Here is a 22,311-nt window from a genome sequence, read left to right as displayed (position 1 = left end):
TTAACGAGGTAGGTGCTGTTGACCTACTTTACCATCGCCATTTTCAGGTAAGGAAATAGTCCACAGAGAACTGAGATAGGACCCTTAAAGCAGACCTGGGGATTAGAAGCAAAATGAAACCAAAACCATGTTTCTTTGCTTTTAAATGGAATTATATGAATTTAATAATGTAACCAGGGCTGTCCAGTCAATAGGCTGGGTGGCAGGGCAGGGGAAGAAGTGTATTCTTGCTTTCCGATACCTTTCAAAACATGATCCACCCGGGGAGGGGGATAATAGTACGCAGACTTCTTTTTTTTTTTTTTTTTTTTTTAACGTTTATTTATTTTTTTTGAGACAGAGACAGACAGAGCATGAATGGGGGAGGGGCAGAGAGAGAGGGAGACACAGAATCCGAAGCAGGCTCCAGGCTCTGAGCTGTCAGCACAGAGCCCGGTGCAGGGCTCGAACTCACGCACCGTGGTGACCTGAGCTGAAGTCGGACGCTTAACCGACTGAGCCACCCAGGCGCCCCAGTACGCAGCCTTCTGATAAAGTTGGTAACCAGTGGAGTAGTTGCTTCATAAAGTACCTCAAAATCCACGAGGATCTAAGAAAACCTGACATATGGCGTGCGCGGTGGTAATTAGCTGCCATGGGCGGGAGTGCAATTGTCAGAAAGCAGGAGGAGCAGGCCCCACACTGCTGCCCTCACTTAGAACATCCTTTCTCTTTTAAAAATTCAGTCTTGGGGCGCCTGGGTGGCTCAGTCGGTTGAGCGTCTGACTCCGGCTCAGGTCACGATCTCGCGGTTTGTGAGTTCGAGCCCCGCATCGGGCTCTGTGCTGACAGCTCAGAGCCTGGAGCCTGCTTCCAATTCTGTGTCTCCCTCTCTCTCTGCTCCTCTCCTGCTCACGCTTAGTCTCTCTCTGTCTCTCAATTATAAATAAACATTAAGAAAAAAAAAATTTTTTTTAATAAAAAAAATAAAATTTCAGTCTTGATTGTTCTATTTAGTAAGGACTGGCTTACTTGCACGAGTACCCACATGGAGCCCTTCCCAGCCTCCCCTCGATAACGCACATTAATAATAAAAACGGTGCACTGCAACTGACTTCCTACTCCCCACCCACCATTCTTTCTAGTACCTTCTGTCTCCCACTGTATTGGTATGGTGGCCTGGTGGCTGCCTTTTGAGCAGATTTAATAAGCAGGCATCAGGCTCTCACTGAACTTGAACATGCCAGACCCTGTGGCCACTAGGAATCCCAAGCAGCCCGTTTAGTTAAAGCCACGTGGCTGGGGAAGTGAGCAGCTCGCTGACCATCTGTTGTCTTCCTTCTCCAGGGGCCGAGTTGAAGGAATGTGGAAGGTTAGTGAGCTCTCGCTGGCCCACATGGTCCTGCCCAATCTGTGGTGTAGGCCTTGTCCTCTTGGAAGATAAATACCCACATGAGGGGCGCCTGGGTGGCGCAGTCGGTTGGGCGTCCGACTTCAGCCAGGTCACGATCTCGCGGTCCGTGGGTTCGAGCCCCGCGTCAGGCTCTGGGCTGATGGCTCCGAGCCTGGAGCCTGTTTCCGATTCTGTGTCTCCCTCTCTCTCTGCCCCTCCCCCGTTCATGCTCTGTCTCTCTCTGTCCCAAAAATAAATAAATGTTGAAAAAAAAAAAATTTTAATAAAAAAAAAAAAAAAAAATACCCACATGAAATGTGTCAGGTGTGCACATGCCTATACGGTGACCAGAGTTTCCTGTGAACTTTCCAGAGGCTATAAGGGAATGTCAGAAAACAGCATGGGCTTTGTAATCAGACCGTTCAGGATTTTAGACCTTGATTCCTCCACTTAATTAGGTAACTCTGGTGCATCTCTGAGCTTCCTCTTCCTGTAAAATGAGGCAATGATAACATGTTTATCTTGTGGGGCTATCGTGAAGATGAACTGAACTAAGTGTATGGAGCACGGAGCACAGACCGGCTGCTTTGATTGTTGGACTGTAACTAAGCTCCCTCTTCAATTCCTCTACGTTGGTTTCTTCAAACCATCAATCACTCATCCCATAAACACTCACTAAGTGCGTGAGAACATGCCAGTGGCTAAGCTGCCGCCAGGGCGGGGCAGGGCTGGGGGGGAGCTGAGACAAGCAGGAGGATGGGGTGGGGACCCCACAGCGAGCAGGGCTCTGTGCTGAGAGCTGAGAATCGCTGGCAGACGAGCCCCAGCATCTGGATGTCGTCCTCACTTTTGCTTCTTCACTCACGCATTCATTCAAGAGACTTCAAGGCTCACAGGAGCTCTTGGAGACAGGCCAGCCGGGCTTGTGCCCCCACTTACTTCCCCCCTGCGGTGAGGATTAGCCACTTTCTCAACAGGAGCCTCCTGCCCTCAGCCTCAGTAGTACTGTTTTTGAGAGCGATGGGGTTGTGGCGAGATCACCTGCCCTCTTACTTATGGCCCGTTATGGTTTGGTCCTTGTCCCTGGTCCTCTGATCACATTGATTTATTTGTGTTGTCAATTCTGTCACTAAGTATATCCTCTTACATCATGTTGTTATAGCACACTTCCATACAATTTCAGGAAAAAGTGGGTACCACTGGAAATTAAATTACTCAGAGAACCACATGATGAGGACATTCCACAGTGCTAATTTGTTCTCTCTTTCCCCCAAATCTGTGGCAACGAGTGACTCATCTTTAAAATAAAATAGCTCTAGAGTTGGTCATCTAGAATAACTCAAGGGGAAAAAAAAAAAAACCCGCAAAACCCTTGTCATGGCCTCCATCAAAGCAATCAATCTTACAGCACGATAAAAAAACTCCGAGAAGGTTGTCAGTTGAACATGGCATTAGAGTGAAATTGGATGGCAGTCTTTGCACATATTACTCAAAAAATTGTTTTGGTGGAACACCCCATCCAAACTGTCATAGAGAAATGATGTTGACATAGTCCAGACTTTCCGCAATAGTGCTGATTTAAAATACCGGGTATTTAATTTGGGGTTAGAAAGTATGATCAAAGTAAGTAAAGAATACATCTTTTCAGGGACTAAAATACAGTTATTCCTATCTAGTTCTGAGGTGTGAAAATGAAGTAATGAGACTTTATTGCGTTGGCTGAGGAAAACATCACACACATAACCCCTACCCTCGGTTGTGCTTTCCATGCAATTTTGTAAGCTTTTCGTGGACCCACAAGGCATCCCCCTTGCCTGCTCTCAGGTGGGGATGTTTGAACCCCTGACTTTCCCTCTCACTCCTGGTAGATGATCCTGGCTTAGCTTGAGTCAACTGCCCATCTGTTGGCTGGATGCCAATGGGTATTTAAATTAGGAATGGATTTGGATATTTGGATACCAGAGGGTATCTAAATGAGGAATACCACCAAGACTACACACAAAGTAAAGAAACCCCCAAATCAAGGAGGGAATGGCTGCAAGTGGCCATAGGGATGCGAAGTCCTTATGTGCATACATGACCAGTTACGTGCATACATGACCTGTCACGGCAGGGCACCACCTAATTAGTATGTTCTTTTAGTCCTCTCTTCAAACCCAGCGGTCACATAAGCGACACCCTTTTGCCCTACATACTTTTGTACTGCTATTCCCTACACTTAGCTTGGTCCTCTCCAGTTCAATTTTCAAGAGCCCCATTCAATTATCTCTTGAGGCCTTCTCTGATGACTCCCTACTTCTTCCTTGCCTCCAGATTGGATACCCTTCTCACATGTTCCTACACCACCCAGGGTTGTCCTGATGAGTTCAGATTGTGTTCTGGTCTTTCTCCCCATAGACTGTGGGCTCCCTACAGGCAGATCAATGTCTAGCTTTCCCCACTAATTGTCAAAGTTTAATGCAGCAACAATATTTGAGAGGTATTTATTTGTATATTTATTTTAGAGAGAGGGAGAGAGAGAGAAAGAGAAAGAGAGAGAGAGAGAGAGAGGAAATCTTAATCAGGTTCCACATTCAGTGTGGAGCCTGATGCAGGGCTCAATCCCACAACCCTGGGATCATACCTGAGATGAAATCAAGAGTCAGACACTCAACCCACTGAGCCACTCAGGTGCTCCTGGAGAGGCCTTTAAACCAGTCCGGTTACTTATTAATAAACCATAGTGTGGGCACGCTTCTCCCTTGGACAAACTTGAGGAAAATCAAGTTCAAGTTTCTCAACTCTCATCAAAAACGTTTCCTTTTACAATCTTACTATATTGTTTTGGCACGGTAATATCTTTACGTTGGTGCATTATGTGAGGCCTGCTTCTTTTTTTTTTTTTTTTTTTAATTTTTTTTTCCCCCAACGTTTTTTATTTATTTCTGGGACAGAGAGAGACAGAGCATGAACGGGGGAGGGGCAGAGAGAGAGAGAGGGAGACACACAGAATCGGAAACAGGCTCCAGGCTCCGAGCCGTCAGCCCAGAGCCCGACGCGGGGCTCTGGGCTCACGGACCGCGAGATCATGACCTGGGCCGAAGTCGGACGTCTAACCGACTGAGCCACCCAGGCGCCCCATTTATTAATTTTTTGAGAGACAGAACGTGAGCAGGGGAAGGGCAGAGGGAGAGAGGGAGACACAGAATCGGAAACAGGCTCCAGGCTCCGAGCCATCAGCCCAGAGCCCGACGCGGGGCTCGAACTCACGGACCGCGAGATCGTGACCTGGCTGAAGTCGGACGCTTAACCGACTGCGCCACCCAGGCGCCCCTGTGAGGCCTGCTTCTTGAGCTGCAGAGAGGAGTGATCTTGTCAGAGCTGGGTGGCCTTGTTGATTTAACAACACAGACTTATATTACTTGGGCCCATGTGTTTGTAGCACTGTAGAGCCGCCCACACCAGATCATCTGGTGTACGGAAAAGCCATCTGCGTTCTAGTTTGCCATCCCTGATCAGCGGTGGTGCGGAGGTGATCATGCCTACCTCGCAGGGTTGTTGAGAATTAAATGGGAAGATGTATGCAAGCATCCAGCACAAGGTCAGCCACAGAACATGTATTCGCCTAGTAAGTTGTTCACATCCAGGAGGACTTATTTCTAAGGAACTGTGTGATATAGGACCACCTGCACTGGTTTCAACGCACACAACACCCACCCACCAGGACGTAGCATTCTTTCCCTCTTTTTTGGAAGATTTCACCGCGGGCAGAAACGTGCTGAGACTCCATTTCCCAGCTGGGTGAGCTGCTAAGGTTAAGTGTGTAAGATGTGGGTAGAGGCTGTTGGAAGGGGCTTCTGGAAGGCCCGTCCTAAATCAAGGAGGTGACTGCCGGAGCTCCCCCAGATTTGCGGTCGGAAGCCAAGCCGTGAGGCCAGAGCGCAGAGAGCCTGGGCCCCTGGGGTCCCGAGCTCCCCTTGCTCTTGGAGGGGAGGCAGCCTTGCGATAAGGCTCGGGGTGTTGGGATTTGGGGGTTCTGCTACACGCAGGCGAACCCCATCCGCCACGCGCTGGGGGAGCAGGTGCGGGCCCCTTGGGACACTCGTGGGCCAGTCGCGGCCGTCGGGGCGGGGTAGCTCGGGGGCGGGGCCCAGGTTCCGGCTCCCCGTCCCGCGGGCACAGGCTGGCCGAACCCGGGCCCTGCCTTCCCTTCCCGCTGCCGCCGACCTCCGAGTCGGGCCGGGAGGCGGCATCCCGCAGCCTTCCCGCGTTCCGCCGCCGCATCCCAGGCCGCCTCCGGCTGCCATTGGCCGGCGCGCGTCACGTGCGTCGGCGGCGGGGGCGAGGCGGCGCGCGCGGCCCGGGAGCGGCCCAGAGCGCCTGCGCCGGCCGCGGCCGAGGTGGGCGCCGGCGGTTGTGTGGCGCCGGGCGGAAGCTGCTGGGCGGCTGCGGCGGCGTCCTTGGCGGGCGCAGGCGGCGCGGTGAGTGCGGGCGGGCGGCAGGCCTGGCGTGTCTCCTCCAGAGGCGGAGGTCGGCGCTGTGCTGCCGCAGCCCAGATCCCGACGCGTCGGCCGTTTGTGGGAAGCGCGTGAGGAGAGTGGGGACCGGGCGGGGGGCGGGGGTCGTTCCGCCGTCCGCGCGGAGAGGCCGAGGCTGGGATGGAAGCCCGAGCCCGCCACGGCGGTCCCGGAGGCCCCTGGGCGCTACCCCGCCGCCGGCGACTTGGGACCGCGCCGCCTCCCGCCTGCTGGTGCGGGTGCCCCCAGGTGCGGGTGCCTCCCAGGTGCAGGTGTCCCGCCGGCGTCTGGGACGCCCCCTGGTGCGGGTGCTCCCTGGTCTGGTTCTCCCGGTCAGGTGCAGGTGCCTCCAGGTGCGGGTCCCCCAGTTGCGGTGCCCCAGGTGCCCCGGGTCCCGGGGCCATCTTCAGGGGCTGCACCCCGGGCTTCGGCGGGGACCAGCTGCTGACCGGGCCTGGCGCCCTGCCTGGTCCGCGCGGTCTGGGAAGGTGTCTTGTCCTCCCTTCTCTCCTCCTTTCCAGTGTCGCGCTTCCTCCTGTGCTCCTCTGACCCTCATAAAAAATTCAGGCCCACGACAGTTATTTTAAAGGTAACATTGGACGCTATGAAAAGGGGTCTGAGAAGCACAGTTTCCCCGAGTGCAACCAGTGTGGCAGAATCACTTCCACACCCTGCCGAATCCCCTACTGATGATGAAGTCTCCCCGGTGCTCCTCGTATAGCTTGTTCAGGGTGCCAGCATTTAGGAAAATATTCGGAGAGAAGGGGCTTGCACTTCAAAATTCCACTTGGAAGTCTGGAAATTATCCTGAGGACAAACCTTAAATCACAGTTCTCTTAAAGGCACATCTCATCCTTTTTCCGACTAAAACCGCCTCAACATCTGAAGATTTTCTTTAGCTTTAAAACAAGCAGCATGGTGGGTGTGAAAACGTGTACGTTGGAATGTTTCTTTGCTTTATCCGTTCTTTCTCACCTAAAGATACATTTCGGCCTCACCTAAAGATACATTTGATTTTTTTTAGTTTACTCATACATCTCCTGTTCTAAAATATGTAAGTTGAATAATCAAAACATTTCTTTGCAAAATATATTTTTTTAAGTTTTTATTTATTTTTGAGACAGAGAGAGAGCATGAGCAGGGGAGGGGCAGAAAGAGAGGGAGACACAGAATCCGAAGCGGGCTCCAGGCTCCGAGCTGTCAGCGCAGAGCCCGACGCGGGGCTTGAACTCACAGACTGCGAGATCATGACCTGAGCTGAAGTCGGACGCTCAACCGACTGAGCCACGCAGGTGCCCCACTTTGCAAAATATTGACTGTGTCATTTAGTGCACTTAATGTGTTGTTACTGAAAAAAAATGGAGTATTTTTTGGTTCCCTTGGAGGCAACTTAGGGTAGAGAAAATAAAGTGGGTTTTGGTTTAAGCAAGAACTCATATTTTAACCCCAGTTCTAACACTTTCCTGACCTTGGGCCAGTGACTTCCTGGCTGAGTCTCACTTTGCTCATATTTAGGATGGGGACAGTGCCTCCAGGGTTTTATTTGGGACAGCATATGGAAAGGCCTGGTAGAGTACTAAGCACAACCAGTTTTGTCCTGTTCTCTTTCACCTTCCCTGTTTTTAGAGATTAGTGCGTTCCCATACTGCTGTAATATTCCAGGTCATTTTCATTTCCAAAAAAGATGCAATTTATTTTTGAGGACCTACTGCATGCAAGGCATAAAAAGAAAAAATCGATAAAAATAGTAATGAGCCATGGGGCGACTGGGTGGCTCAGTCTGTTAAGCATCCGACTTCGGCTCAGGTCATGGTCTCATGGTTCGTGGGTTCGAGCCCCGCGTCGGGCTCTGTGCTGACAGCTTGGAGCCTGGAGCCTGCTTCGGATTCTGTGTCTCCCTTTCTCTCTCTCTGCCCCTCTCCAACTCGTGCTCCTTCTCTCTCAAAAATGAAATAAAGACATTTAAAAAAATAACAATGAGCCACCTTTTTAAATATTTTTGAGAGATCTGCGGGCATGGGCTATTTATTTAGCTCCTAATCATGCTTTCCTTTCTATGACTAAAATCATCCATTTGTTAATTCAGGAAATATTTATGAACAATTATTGGTGCCAGGCTTTGTGTTAGGTGGAGGGGATATACCAGTGAGGAAGGCAGACAGGGTCCCTGATCTTACAGAAATTATATGGGAAAAAAAATACAAGCAAATAAAAAAACAAAGGTAAGTACAGATTGTGATAAATGAACAGTACAACTACAAAGTCTCTGAATGTTAGCATGATGAGGAAATGTGTTTCTCACTGAGTTTAATTTGTAACAAAATAGTGGTTGGGAAATTCTCTTAAACTCTTAAAGTCTCAATTAAAAGTACATTGTGTGTTAGAAAATAGGAAACTTCAAGAAAGTAAACGAGCACAGTTGAAGATTTCACAGGTCTGAAATACTTTTCACAGTTGATCCAAGAGATGTAACTTAAATTTGTTCCGTAAAAATGTCAGTGCTTTGACAGTTCTTTGGCTTAACTTACAAGAAGTTATAATCGTATTTTTTCTTGGAAACCATTCCCTTTAATGGCAGTTAGTATGGGCACCTAGTTTTGTAGAAAATTGTGTCCCCATAAATCTTTCTGCATGATCTCGAAAATGTACTGATCCTCAAGCCCATGAGACTTTTAACACGAACAGTGAGTGTGGACTGACCATTAAACAGGTGTCTGAGAGAACAACTAACCCATGACCTTAGACATCGTTTATAAGGTACATGTTTTTATTTTTCTAGTTGATCAAACAGCAATAGATCTGATGCCAGCAAATTGAACAAATTGGATTTTTAAGGAAACTGACTTTTGCAAGTGACCAGTTACGATGATGAAAATCTGAAACTCCCTAACTACTTACACTTGCATGAAAAAAACTACCAGAAATATTAACAGGCATTCTGCTTATCATTTTCTCAGTTCGTTATTAGTCATGTTTCCTGGGCTGTCTAGTTAAGTATTTGGACATAACTTTTTTGCCATGGTTTAAAACCTAATAGTTGTCCTCTTGGTGGTAAACCTTATGATTTTAGTCCATGATTGTTTTTGTTTTGTTTTGTTTTGTTTTAGAGAATGAACAGAGGGAGAAGGGCAGAGGGAGAGCGAGAGAACCTTAAGCAGGCTCCATGCTCAGCACAGAGCCCAACATCCATGACCCTGGGATCATGAACAAGTTGAAATCAAGAGTTGGACGCTTAGCGCCTAGTCCTTAACCTCTTGATTGGCAGGTCCCCCCCCCCCCCCCGTCAGGCCATCAGCTAGCCTCCTTGTAGTTGCTATGAAAGAGCACTTCTGCCCTTTGTTCTTTCTCTGTGGGCACAAACACCTGTCAGTCTCTGGATCAGACCTTTGCGTCTGAGTGCTGTCCCGCTTATGAGCATAGGAGCCGGCCACTGTAGGTGGAGACCAGCTAGGAGAAAGCCCGCTAATAGTTTCTTGAGGGAAATAAAAGTCTTTTTGGTCTGGGAGTCATTTCTTTTCACTATAGTTCAAGCAACACCATTTTTTTCTGCACGGTCGGTGTAGTAATTTGTGGCGTTCTACCCTTCAGAAGGAAAGATGTTTGGCCCTATATGTGAACTCGAGACTTTATTTTATCAAAAAAATCCTTTTAAGTTTATTTATTTTGAGAGAATGAGAGTGAGCAAGCAGGGTAAGGGCAGAGAGAGAGAGAGAGAGAGAGAGAGAGAGAGAGAGAGAGAGAGAGAATCCTAAGTAGGCTCTGCACTGTTAGTGCAGAGCCGGATGCAGGGCTCGAACTCACAAACCGTGAGATCATGACCTGAGCCGAAACAAAAAGTTGGACGCTTAACTGAGCGAGGCACCCAGGTGCCCCAATTCTAGTTCTTTTTAAGCAGGTGTTTTATTGCTAGAATAAGGACCAGAAGAATCCATTTATTGAATTGCTCTGCAGGATAAATTTGGAAACCCAAACTGCCTGTCCAGGAACAAAATCAATTACCCGCTCCTTTCCTTCCCTAACCCTGGCCTCTCAGCCTTACTGCCCACCGGAGGGGTCTCTGTCGGAAGAGGTCTCTGAAGGAAGATTTATCCTATTGGTGACAGGTAGCACCTTCAGTTCTCTTCTTTTCAAACTTTGTCAGCCAATCCTTTAGAATGTTGATTTTTTACTTTGTTTGCTAGAGGCAGAGCATGAAGAGTAGACTTGAGGGGATTAGGGTTAGTATGGAAAAGTAAAATCACATGCTGGAACTTTTCCTCAGAATTGTAGGGAAAGGGGAGATGGCTGACTGAAAATATGTTGAGTTGAGTAATAGATATTCAAGTTTAAAACTTTTGTGTTCCAAAGAAAATGGCCCAATTTAAAAATTCTGTCTAGCCTTTTGTATATTACCTCAAACTTGGTAGCAATTTTGTTGTGTCTATCACTGATGGGCAAATATATTTGACTATTGTGGCTGTTTTGAAATATACAGTAGTTTTGTCTTTATCCCCCAATGAGAAACTATGTATAAATTGACCCAGGCCACAGATTAAATTTATAGCAGATATTAGAAACAATGGCAGGAGTATATTGTAACATGTAGCACGAAAGTAAATAAGGCTGTGTGTAATGTAATAGTAACCATTACAACTATAGGATCTTTTGAAAGTGGAATTGTATTCCTATAAAAGTGAAACATCACTGAGCATAAAAATTTAGAAAATACTGATAAGCCAAAACGGAAAACAACCTTGCGACTTCAGCAGCGTTAGTATCGTATTAGCTGCGTTCGCCTTTGTTGATCTGCGGTGGATTTACTCGGGATGGTGGTAGACAAGGCCAGCTGTCCCGTGAGCGCTGGACGCTGCATCTCCTGCGAGCGCGCGTAGTGTGTGCTTTCTACTCTGGGTGTTCCGTGAATGGAGGCACTTATTCTAAGGTCAACACCTTTTGTCCACTCTTTTTTCCAGACTGTGACCTCTCCGGACGTCTTCAGACCTCTGGCTCCTCAGGAATCTTTAGGGAAGGGCCTGGTGAGCCAGCGTTTCAAGTCTGTGGTGGCCACCTGAGTAAGGACTGAAGAGTGGCCGAATATGTACTGCGAGTAATAACGGAAGCTGTGGGAGCGTGTCAGGGGAAGTCAGCCACCTGGTGTCTCTCAAGCACTTTCTCTCCGCCTGTGTGGACGCACTGTGTGTACAGTTGTTGTGTTTGACTTTGTTTGGTGGGAAAGCCTTTCCATTTCCAGCCAGCTCTCTGCATGTCCGTATGGCCCGGAAGTGCTATCCTGAAGTTCTGTCCCTGCAGGCCAGGCCGTCCCCTGCCATGGTCCCTCCCGACCCGCGGGCCTCCTGTGCTCCCCGCCGTCAGTGCTGTCGTGTCTTGAACACATCTCGGGCTTCTCGCTTCATGTCATAGGCCCACCTGAACACGCTCACCGTCACCGTGCCCTCTCCTGCTGGCCCCCGTGGCTGAGCTCCTGGTCTCCGCCCCGAGCTGACTCGTGTCCACACGCCCTCCATAAGCCTGTTTTGCAAAGGTCCTAGCACGCATCCAGGTTAGCCTGTGTTTAATTTTGTGAGTATAAAGCTGTACAGAATCAACTGTTTTCTTTCAGCAAAAGCTCATTGGGAGCAGAGGTGATAAGCAGGGGCATTGGGGAGGCTTTCTCCTCTCGGTGGTCAGTTGTGTGTGTTTCCTGGTACATGTGGGAAAGCATTCTCATCCGGATAATTTTCTTCTCTTCCCTCTGATGCAGCCATTCCATATTTCAAAACAGAGAAACAGAATGTTAATTATGTGTGGAATTTTAAAGTGTTCATGCCATTAATGGTCGAAAGTTCTATAAAGCGATCGTGGAGTATTTCTGCTTTTCAGTCTGTGCTGTCCAAAGTCTTATTTTCTAATTGCCTATTACTTGGATCATTGGTGGCCTCCTTGAGTCAAAGTACAGGACTCCCCCATTCATGTAGACAGAAAGAAAACTGAACAGTTTTTCTGCATGTTAAGTTTTAGACTTTTAAGTTCTGTACTTCTAAAACGCTAATTTCTCTAGTTGATTATAACAATATAGAATGGAAGTAATATCCTTTTGTCACATAAGTGGTGAAATTTACTGGTTTCAGTAGAGTGAGTCCTGTTGCATTGGGCATTTGGGGAAGAGCTCGTAACATATATTAATCACTTACTTGGTGCCAGATGTTGACTCCAACTCAGCCTGTGAGGGTGTCCTGAGCCGTCCCTCAGGCCACGCACCTCAGGAACTATTTTGTCTTTGTACTCCCCCATGTTCTCAGAGCTCTTGGCACCTCGTAGGGGCTCAGATATTTACTATATTGAATTGGACTGTTGTTCGTGTGACTCCCTAAGCATTCTGGCATCTTCCCCTCTAAGGCATACTCTGGTTTGTCCCCCTGCCTTCCGACTTTGGGAAAAATATACCTGCATGGTGACACAATTTTGTATTATTGAGCATGTCAGAGGTTTCTGTTCCCAGGTAGATACAACTGAAAAGTGCAGTATTTATTTGTTGCTCAAATTGTTCCAACTTTACCATTGAGAGCTCTTTCCGGTGGTTTCTGTTTGTGTTTGGAGCACTTGCCTACTTTCCAGCACTACAGGATGCTTCAGATTCATCTGGTGTATTCCCTGTTCCAGCCCTAAAATCAGCCATTTCAACAAGGATCCCTGGATCCTGGTGTTAAAAGTCAGGATTTGCTCTGATGTGCTCATCGCTACTGGGGTGTCCTTGCTTTTAGGTCCCGTGAGTGAGCAGAGCTAGGAGATAAATATGTGGATATTTACTTACCTGTGTGTGCACACATCTCTGTAATGTTTCCACTTTGAGTCATCGGTTTCTGTATTAAGCTAAATAGGAGTTCCGGCTGATGCCTCAGACTCTAATTCAGAACCCCCCACCCGGTTCATTCTGGCCTTTTCCCCGGTGCTTACTTGTTATCTGTACCCTCCATCTGCGACAGCGAGAGACCCGGCTTCTGCCATTCACCATGTTTCTACTTAACTTCTCCATTCCAGGATACGTGTGCAGGAGTATCAAGATTGTTAACCACCCCCTCCCTGAGAAGTCGTATTTCCAGCTACAGTGGAGTGTATGGTTCCTTTTGACTTTCAGTCTCCGGTCATTTCCAGAGTTACTCAGGTCCCTTTCTGCCATCCCCCCCCCTCCTCCCCGGTGAGGTTATTCACACATTTGTAATACAATTAAATTCTTTTGTCTGGATTCCCTGCTGGGGTTCCCCACTCTCCACCCTCCTAGTTGATTTTTTTTAGTTTGCATTTTAAAATATTGCATAAAGTTTATTCTCTGTGCTATAAAATAGTTCTGGGAGGGCTGACAAATGGATAACATACGTATCCATCACTGTAGTACTAGACACAATAGTTTCATGGCCCTAAAAATTTGTGCTTTACTTGGTCGCCCCTCTGCCCTTTTCAGACGTCTTGCAAAGACTGTTTTGTCTCTTTTCCAGAAAGTCATATAAATGGAACCTTACAGTGTAATCTTACATTGGATTCTTTTGCTTAGCGTGCTACATGTAAAATTTATCCACGTTGTTGCATAGAATAATGATCCTTTCCCTTTAATCACAGAACAGTGGTCTAGTAGGTTTTGTGACAGGTGGGTCATTTCCAGATATTGGCGATTACAAGTGAAGCCATCGTGAAGATTCACATATGTGTTTTTGAGTGGATGTGTTTTCAAATTAGTTGGGTAAATAGCTGAGAACAGTTTCTGGGTCTTATTCTAGGGCTGTGTTGAGCTGGCTGAGAGACCGCCACACTGCCTTCTACATGGCTGTACCATTGCCCTCTCTCCCACCAGTGGTGAAAGAGGCTTCCTCTTGCCCCCCATCTGTGCCAGCAGTTGACATTGCTAGGTTTTCTTGTGTTTCTGTGTTTTGCTGTTCTGACATAGAGTGGTATATCATTGTGGTTTTAAGTTGCACTTCCCTATACGAAGCATCTTCTCATATGCTTTATTTTCATCTGTCTGTCTTTGGTGAGGTGCCTGTTCACATCTTTTGCCCATTTTTTTTTCTTTCGGTAGAAACTAAAAAGTATAATATAAAGGTTTTATTTTTAACTTCAAAATAAAGCTCAAACAATACAGAAGTGTATAAAGGGAATAAATAGGACAAATGCTCCCTTTTTTGCTCCAAATGTAAATCTCTTAAAACTGGTATTAACAGATTGACACATATGGCGCCAGTTTTCCCTTATGTTTCTAATTCACAAATGCATTTTTCTATAATTTTGAAGTTTTTTTAACACATAAATGTAACTCAACCCAAACTATTACTCTGCAACTTGCTTTTATTTTTTAACTTACTGCTGTATTGCAGTCAAGTTCCAGCTCAGTGCATGTAAACATAACTTGGTGAGAATGTAACTGGCTTGTGTTCCGTGAGAAATGTATGCTAGAGTTTGCTCAACCATTTCTTACTCAGAAGTATTCAAATTCATACCAGTTTCTTTTCTACAAGAAAAATTCTGCAGCAACCACAATTTACACACCCTGATGGCCTTTTCATTTTTTTCTTAAATAAAAATGCAACATGTGGGGCGCCTGGGTGGCTCAGTCAGTTAAGCACCTGACTTCAGCCCAGGTCATGATCCTGCACTTCGTGGGTTGGAGCTTGGCGTCGGGCTCTGCGCTGACAGCTCGGGGCCTGGAGCCTGCTTCAGATTCTGTGTCTCCCTCTCTCTCTGCCCCTCCCCTGCTTACACTCTGTCTCTCTGTCTCCCCAAAATAAACAAACATTAAAAAAAAAATACAATATGTAAATATCTATAATATCTCCAATTAACCAGCATATGAGCAGGAAAGAGTAGTTATCAGTCATCCTGGGAACCTGTCCTCCCACCCCTGCCCTCTCTCCTCCCTTTCTCATTTTGCCAGTTTTTAAGAGTGCTTGGGTGGCTCAGTTGGTTGAGCGTCCCACTCTTGATTTCAGCTCAGGTCATGATCCCAGGGTTGTGGGACTGAGCCCCACATCAGGCTCTGCGCTCACAGCATGAAGCCTGCTTAGAGTTCTCTCTTTCCCTCTCTCAGCCCCTCTCCCCCGTGCTCGCACATGCTCTCTCTCATTTAAAAAAAAAAAGAAAAAGAGTTGTCCTCTTCTTCAACCTTTAAAGTTGTTTGCATGTGTTTGATGCGTGTCCTTCATCAGACATGGGATTCTCCCAGTCCGTCTTTTCATCCTCTGTGGCTTTTACAGAATTCAGGGTTTTCATTTTAATTAATTTCAACTTAAAAGTTTTTCTTTCATAGATTTGCTTTTGCTGGTATACTTAAAAACTCATCACCAAAACCAAGGTCATGCAGATTCCCCCCTGTACTTTCTTCTAGAAATTTTATAATGTCTGCATTTTACATGTAGGTCAGTGATCCATTTTGAGTTAATATCTGTGTGAGGTTCAGTTTGTTGCATATGTACTCCAGTATCTGGCATCACTTGTTGAAAAAGCTGTTCTCTCTTTATTGAATGGTCTTTGCACCTTTGTCAAAAACTGTGTTTTTGTGGGTTTGTTTCCAGGCTCTGTTATGTTCCATAACATGAGTTGGTTCTTTCACCGGTTTATAGTTAGTCTTGAAATCAGGTAGTGTGAATCCTCCAACTTTGCTCTTTTCCAGAATCAAATTGGCTATTCTAATACATTTACTTGTTCATATAAATATTAGAATAAACTTGAGTGTGTTTCCAAAAAGCTGGCTGGGATTTCAGTAGGAATTGCATTAAACCATCGATCTGCTGACATCGTTACTACATTGGATCTTCCAAATACAAGAACATGAAATATCTCTCCCTTTATTTAGATTTCCCTTGATTTCTTTTGATCAGTGATTTCTGGTTTTCTGTACCCAGATCCTGTACATATTTTGTTACATCCATACCTCAGGATTTCATGTGGGGAGGTGCTGTTATAAGTGTATTAGTTTTTATAATTCAAATTCCAAGTGTTCATTGCTGGTATGTAGGAAAGCAGGTGTCTTTTTTATCTTGATTATGTCCCTTTCAGCTGTGCTAAATTCACTTATTATGTACAGGAGTTATTTGGTAGATTCTTTGGGGTTTCTGGATAGAGAGGTATGTTGTCTGTGAATAAAGATAGTTTTATTTCTTTTTATCCAATTTGTATACCTCTTCTTTCTTTCCCTTGTGTGATTACACTAGCTAAAACTTTTAGTATGAAGGTGAATTAGAAGTGGTGAGAGGGAACATCCTCCTTCCTGATCTTGGGGAGAAACTTAACATCTCACTATTTAGTGTGATGTTAGCTGCGATTTTTTTTTTTTTTTTTTTTTTTTTTTTAACATTTTTTATTTATTTTTGGGACAGAGAGAGACAGAGCATGAACGGGGGAGGGGCAGAGAGAGAGGGAGACACAGAATCGGAAACAGGCTCCAGGCTCCGAGCCATCAGCCCAGAGCCTGACGCGGGGCTCGAACTCACGGACCGCGAGATCGTGACCTGGCTGAAGTCGGACGCTTAACCGACTGCGCCACCCAGGCGCCCCGTTAGCTGCGATTTTTAAAAATAGTCTTATTAGATTAAGGGAGTTCCCTTCTAAGTTTTTTGGGTTTTTGTCATGAATGGATGTTGAACTTTGTTTCTCCTGCATATATTAATATAATCATATCTTTTTTCATTCATTCCATTAATATGACGAATTACATTGATTTACAGATGTTGAATCAGCCTTGCATTGTTGGAATGAACCCCATGTTACCATGTATTACCCTTTTTAAATAGTCAGTTTGCTGGATTCATTTTGCTAATATTTATATCTAAATTCATGAAAGATCTTGGTTTATAGTTTTCTTTTTTGTAATATATTTATCTAGTTTTGGAATAAAAGGTAATGTTGGACTTACAAAATGAGTTGAAAGATGATCTCCCTTCTGATTTCTGGAAGAAACTGTAAAAGTGGTATTGTTTCTTCCTTAAATGTTTGGTAACATTCACCAGTAATACCATCTGAGCTTGGTGTTTTCTTTTGGGGAAAGATTTACCACTGATTTAATCTTTTTCAGGTGTAGGGCTATTCATATTATCTGTATTTCCTGGGGTGAGTTTTGGTTGGTTGCACCCTTCAAGAATTGGTCCATGTTATCTAGATTATCAAATTTAGGGGTGCCTGGGTGGCTCAGTCAGTTATGTGTCTGACTTCGGCTTGGGTCATGATCTCACAGTTTGTGAGTTTGAGCCCCACGTCGGGCTCTGTGCTGACAGCTTAGAGCCTGGAACCTGCTTCGAGTTCTGTGTCTCCCTCTCTCTCCCCCTTCCCCCTCTCAAAAATAAATAAACAGTAAAAAAATGAATTACCAAGTTTATGGGCATAGAATTGTTTGTACTATTCGCTTAACTAACTTGATGTCTGTAAGATTAGTAGTGATGACTCCTATTTTACTCCTGACTGGTAATTTGCATCTTCTCTTTTTTTCTTAGCTCTTGGTTTGGTTTATTGTTTCCTTCCTTCTACTTGCTTTAGATTTTGTTTTTCTTTATCTCATGTTTGAAGTTGGAAGCTTATGTTATTGATTTTAGACCTGTCGTCCTTTCTGTTGATCTTAAAAGTAAAACTGCTAGTTATTTTACTCTGTACAGGAGTAGAAGAATTGCAATCTAGGACGTTCAGGTTACTACAAACCATAGGTAAACTCAGAACAAAGCAGAAGAATGCACTTTTATGGATGGAAGGGGGATTTGCAAAGGCTGTTCTGCACAAAAGTCCAATGGAGGTAAATGGGAGTTTCAGGGTGGTGCCCATCTCTCATTGGCTGGGCTGTGATAATCTCTCATTGGCTGGGTTATGACCTCTCTCTTTGGCTTGGCTGTGATCATCTCTCATTGGCTGGGCTGTGACATCTCACATTGGCTGGGTATTACCATCTCTCATCTCTTGTTAGCTGAGCTGTGACCCTCTCTCATTGGCTGGATATTACAGTGTCTCATTGGCTGGGCTGTGACACCTCTCATTGGCTGGCTGTGCCCTCTGTCATTGGCTGGGCTGTTGCCAGGTCAGAAGAAAATCTTTCTTCCTCCTGCAGAGGTGGTAAAGCGAACTTGGTCCTGACCGAATGCAAGGTAGGGCTCTTCCTGTTGCATCTGCAAAGGCTGCAAGGAGTGGGGGTGGGGGCATGAGAGTCCCCCCACCCTCACCCCGTCTGACCCCCAACTCCACTCTAAGTAAGGTTTCCTTTACTCATTTTCACATTCCCCCTTTTAATCAAGAGCTTTCCCCAAAAGCAGCGCCTGTCCCGAATCAGGTTTTCTGTATTTAGTGGTTTAGTCCCTCAGTGGCACGGAGGACCTTTGCTGGTTGTCATGTCCTACATCGGAGGGAAAATGCATAGCAGTTGGAAACCACTTCAGGCCACATTTGAGTAACGAGGAACGTTAGGAGGGAGAGACCCTCGGGTGGTTTCCAACTAAAGTTTCTGTCTTCTCAACGTTGTAAGTGTTGGAAATCACCTTGAAGCATGAGCTAGAATCACCTTATTGGGTACATTGTTTTTACAAAAGTTTGATAGGTAATAAAATGCAAAACCTAAAAGTAATTATACAAAACAAAAAAGGTAATATGACAATAACAAATTATAGTATAGTCTACAAAGTTTTCCCCTTGAGACTTCACGATGCCGCGAGTGAGTGTGACAAGTCTGAGGACTGAGTGTGGCGTGTGCACAATGCAAGTGTGGTAACATCACACGGCCGAACAGTGCACGCCTAACTAACAAAGCACCTGAATGGTGAAGTGGGTTTCCCGACCACCGTGATGTGTGAGAGGCGCCCCCAGGTAGGAGTAATCTTCTTTAACAGAATTTTAGCCACAGAAGAAGCATTGGCCTGTCTACAAGGGGAAGCTTCGGTCCGGTGGCAAAACATACAGACCATGACAAGAACATATTTCTTTCCCTGAGGTAGGGAAGCCGTATGAGATCCATTTGCCAAACCTCTAATGGTCCGTTGGACGGTTCAGAGTCTGGGAGAAGTGCTGTTTTCCCTGGATTATACCTTGGATGGGGGACGAGCGAAGTAGGCACTTTCTGTGGCCCTGTTATCTTTTCCGCACCAGTATTGGTCCACGAATGCCATCACCGTGTCAGGAGGCCAGTGGTTGAAAGCACGTACAGTGGTGAGCAGTGGGGATTTTGAAACTTCTGTGGGCAGATTGTTATTTGGTCCAAACCAGAGTTCTCTATTACTATCAAACCAACAATGACTAGATTTCTAATACTGTTTTTCCTTTTCTGGGACCAATTTTTGGGGTCTCTGGTCAATTTTTCCAAATTATCATTTGAGAGAACATCCCTTTGGACCAGGGCAGAGGTCTGGCTGTTGGCCTCCGAGAGACCAGCATTTGGGGCAGAAATGTCAGTGAGGTGGTTTCCTTTGGCCTCCAGGGACTCATGTCTGGAATGCCCAGGAACCTTGGTAATGGCCAGAGCAGCCCTTAAAAATATGGCACGTAATATATTTAGATACTGGCATTTAAAATTTTATCTCCATTGGAGGTAAACCTCGCTGTTGCCATACTATTTCAGAGTCCTGAGTTACTTACTGGAAGGGGTACCAGCTCTTGGTATAAATGCCTGTGGTTTTACCCTTGGCCAGGGTATCCAGCTCGAGTCCGGGCATGTAACTCAGCCTGTTTGGCTGAAGTAGGCAGAGGTAAAGGTGCCCCCTTAGTGACTTCAAAAGGGGTTCCAGTAGCACTCCCAGCACGATATTTACCATTTTCATCCTTTAAATAAGAACCATCAGTGAACCATTAAAAGTCTGTATTTCATCTGCAGAGAAATTCCTGTAACTTGTCACAGGGCGTCAAAAGGTGATGTGTCAACACCGAGCAGTCGTGAGGGTCTTGTCAATGAGGGAGGAGAGAGGAATAGTGGGGTGAAGGCTGTTGCAAAAAGGAAGAGTCACATGAGGAGCAGTTAGCAGGAGGATGGGAAGTGAGGCGACTGGCTGAAGAGTATTGAGTGTGGGGAGAGTTCAGGAGGGCTTCCACTGCATGGGGCACAAGGATGGTTAGAGGGGACCCCATGACTATTTCCGCAGTGGCCTCAACCAAGAGGGCAGTGGCAGGAATGGCTGGGAGGCAAGGGCGGGGGGGACATCCCTGAGCCACAGGTTCAAGTTGTTGGCTATAATGCCCTACGGGACAGCGATGGTGCCCGTGATTTTGGGGTGAGCGCTCCAAGGGCATTCCCTTCCCTCTCACATACCAAGAGGGAAAAGGGGAATTGAAAGGACGTCCAAAGGCAGGGGTCGTATTGGGCTTTTCCCTAAAGTCCCAAAAGCTGTGTCATCCTGATCTTTCCAAATAACAGGGTCAGGTTGGTTGATTTTCAGGAAAGCGTGTGGAAGTTGAGCTGTAAGAGAGTTTGGGGTCCAGTTTTGACGCAGTCAGCTAGGCCAAGAAAACCTCGTAATTGGTGCTGGTTTTAGGTTTAGGGATGTTCAGGGTGCCCTGAAGTCGGCCTGGGTCCAAATCTAGCCCTGGTTCTGAGGTCAGGGGCCCTAGGTATCGAACCTGAGTTTGAGCAAACTGCAGTTTTCCTTTGGTGACTTTATGTCCGTTTAAGGCCACAGCTTTGAACGGATGAACGTTGCCTTCCTGTGAAGAGATCTGAGAAGAGGGGCAGAAGGGCGAATCCTCTACGTATTGGAACGAAGTAGAGCCTGCAGAACACTTCCTATCGTCCGAATCGGCTTTTAAGGTTGTGAAGAGTAAGGACTCTGAGGAAGCCTGGGGCATGACTGTCCAGGTGGATTTTAAGTCTTCCCCAGTGAAAGCAAAAATATACTGGCTGTCCTTATCTACTGGAATACTAAAAATACACTGTATGGATCAATCACAGTGAAAATTTTGTTTTCAGTGGGATTGGGTGTCGATATGGATGGGGGTTAGTGATAACAGTGTGACGTATTGTGTGGAGATCCTGGACAAACTTTCGTCCTCAGCCATCGAGTTTTCTCGCAGGTAAAATAGAGTATTACAGAAACTAGTGCAGGATCACTGAGGCCCTGAGCCTTGTAACCTTGTATTATGGACTTGATGCCTTGAAGGGCTTCTTTATTTGGAGAGTATTGGTTAATTCTGGGGAGAGAGTTTGAAGGATCTGTGCGAATCTTGATGGGAGGTGCACTGTGGGTTCTGCGAGTTTCAGCTGAAGGTTTTGCCCATGAGGAGAGTGGTAGCTGATCTAACAGGGACAAATGATCAGTGTCTTTGGACTTAGCTCCCGTTAGCTCGGAGAAGGAGCAAATAGGAGACGTTGAAGGGTCATTTGACTTACCGATTTGGCTACTTTGATTGCTGCTGTCAAATTCTAGGATTATGTCCCCCTTTGGGGAGGAAGGAGTCGCAGCATGAAATTTTTCTGAGACACCTCAGCCCAATAAGTGAATGGGCAGAGGAAGTAAGGAGAAAAGGGCGTGTGTCTCTCGGAGGGCCCAGACGGAGGGAGTGGGTTCAGGGACGGAACCTGCTGAGGTTTATTGGAGACCCCGCTCCGTGAGCTGTTCCAGTGCTCCGAGGGGAGGGCTGCTTGGTGGTGGCGGGTGGAGCACCGAGAGTCCAGACGGGCAGAGATTCACTCCCAGTCTGGAGAGTGGTTCCTCCAGGTCGATGAAGAGGGGGGATTGGGAAACGCCAGGAATTCCGTGGCCCCCCCCCCCCCTTCCCTGGGAATGAGGAGGATATTGGAATAGGTTGGCTAGAGGGTCGAAGGTGCCTGGATCACTCCAGTTGGTAACGGTCTTTCCACAGTGTCCTGGCCCTTTGCAGTAAGAGCAGAAACCATGAGGTTTTGGTTTTGTTTCGGGGCCTCCATTCGCTGGAGCTGAAAACTGAGAATTTTGTGCTCTTCCTTTTAGCAAGCAGGTGTGCAATCCAGTAGTATTAAGTATATTCACATTGTTGTGCAAGATAAGTTGTATTTTCATTTTTATTAGTTTAAAATATTCAAAGATGTCTCTTGAGACTTCCTAACCCATGTGTAGTTTAGAAGTATTTGTTCAACTTCCCAATATTTCTAATTGTTGAGCCATCTTTCTATTACCGACTTCTGCTTTGGTTCTGATATGCCACGAAGCAGGACTTTGTGTCACTCCTATGCTTTCACGTTGTTAAGATGTGTTTTATGTGGCAGCAGTGGTCTGTCCGGTGCTGTTCCATGTGCGCTTCTGTCGGTGGGTGAATACGTACCAATTAGACCAAGCCGATTGGGAGTGCTGTTCAAGTCACCTGTATTCTTACTGATCTTCCGCCTGCTTGATCTATCAATTTTTTGGAGAAGAGTGTGGAAGCCTCCAACTATACATGGTGGATTTATCTATTTCTGCTTTCAGTTCTGTCAGTTTTTTCTCATGTTTGTGAAGTTTATGTTTTTAGTTCTTGCATTTGGGTGTATGATAATTTTGAGTTAAT

At 46.2% G+C, this 22,311-nt stretch overlaps 2 protein-coding genes across 5 annotated transcripts in view; one reads left to right on the top strand and one right to left on the bottom strand.

The window, feature by feature from the left end:
* Nucleotides 1-5,390: 5,390 nt before the first annotated feature.
* On the bottom strand, nt 5,391-6,272 carry LOC131490789 (atherin-like). The gene has a single exon (XM_058693242.1). The coding sequence runs from the start codon at nt 6,270-6,272 to the stop codon at nt 5,391-5,393; it is 882 nt and encodes a 293-aa protein (XP_058549225.1).
* The window catches only part of PTPDC1 (protein tyrosine phosphatase domain containing 1), a 66,606-nt gene continuing 50,021 nt past the window's right edge, over nt 5,727-22,311 (top strand). The window contains exon 1 of one of the 4 annotated variants that reach the window (XM_058695927.1): nt 5,727-5,832. The gene's annotated coding sequence lies outside the window, so the exon portion shown is untranslated. Of the gene's footprint in view, nt 5,833-20,293; nt 20,610-22,311 lie in introns of those variants that run through there. The other 3 variants (XM_058695930.1, XM_058695926.1, XM_058695924.1) reach the window with 3 other exon arrangements.

The sequence above is a fragment of the Neofelis nebulosa genome, chromosome 12, assembly GCF_028018385.1.
Source record: "Neofelis nebulosa isolate mNeoNeb1 chromosome 12, mNeoNeb1.pri, whole genome shotgun sequence".
NCBI classification, from domain to species: domain Eukaryota; kingdom Metazoa; phylum Chordata; class Mammalia; order Carnivora; family Felidae; genus Neofelis; species Neofelis nebulosa.
The sequence above is the reverse complement of the archived record's forward strand: the minus strand, read 5'-3'. Positions and strand labels throughout refer to the sequence as shown.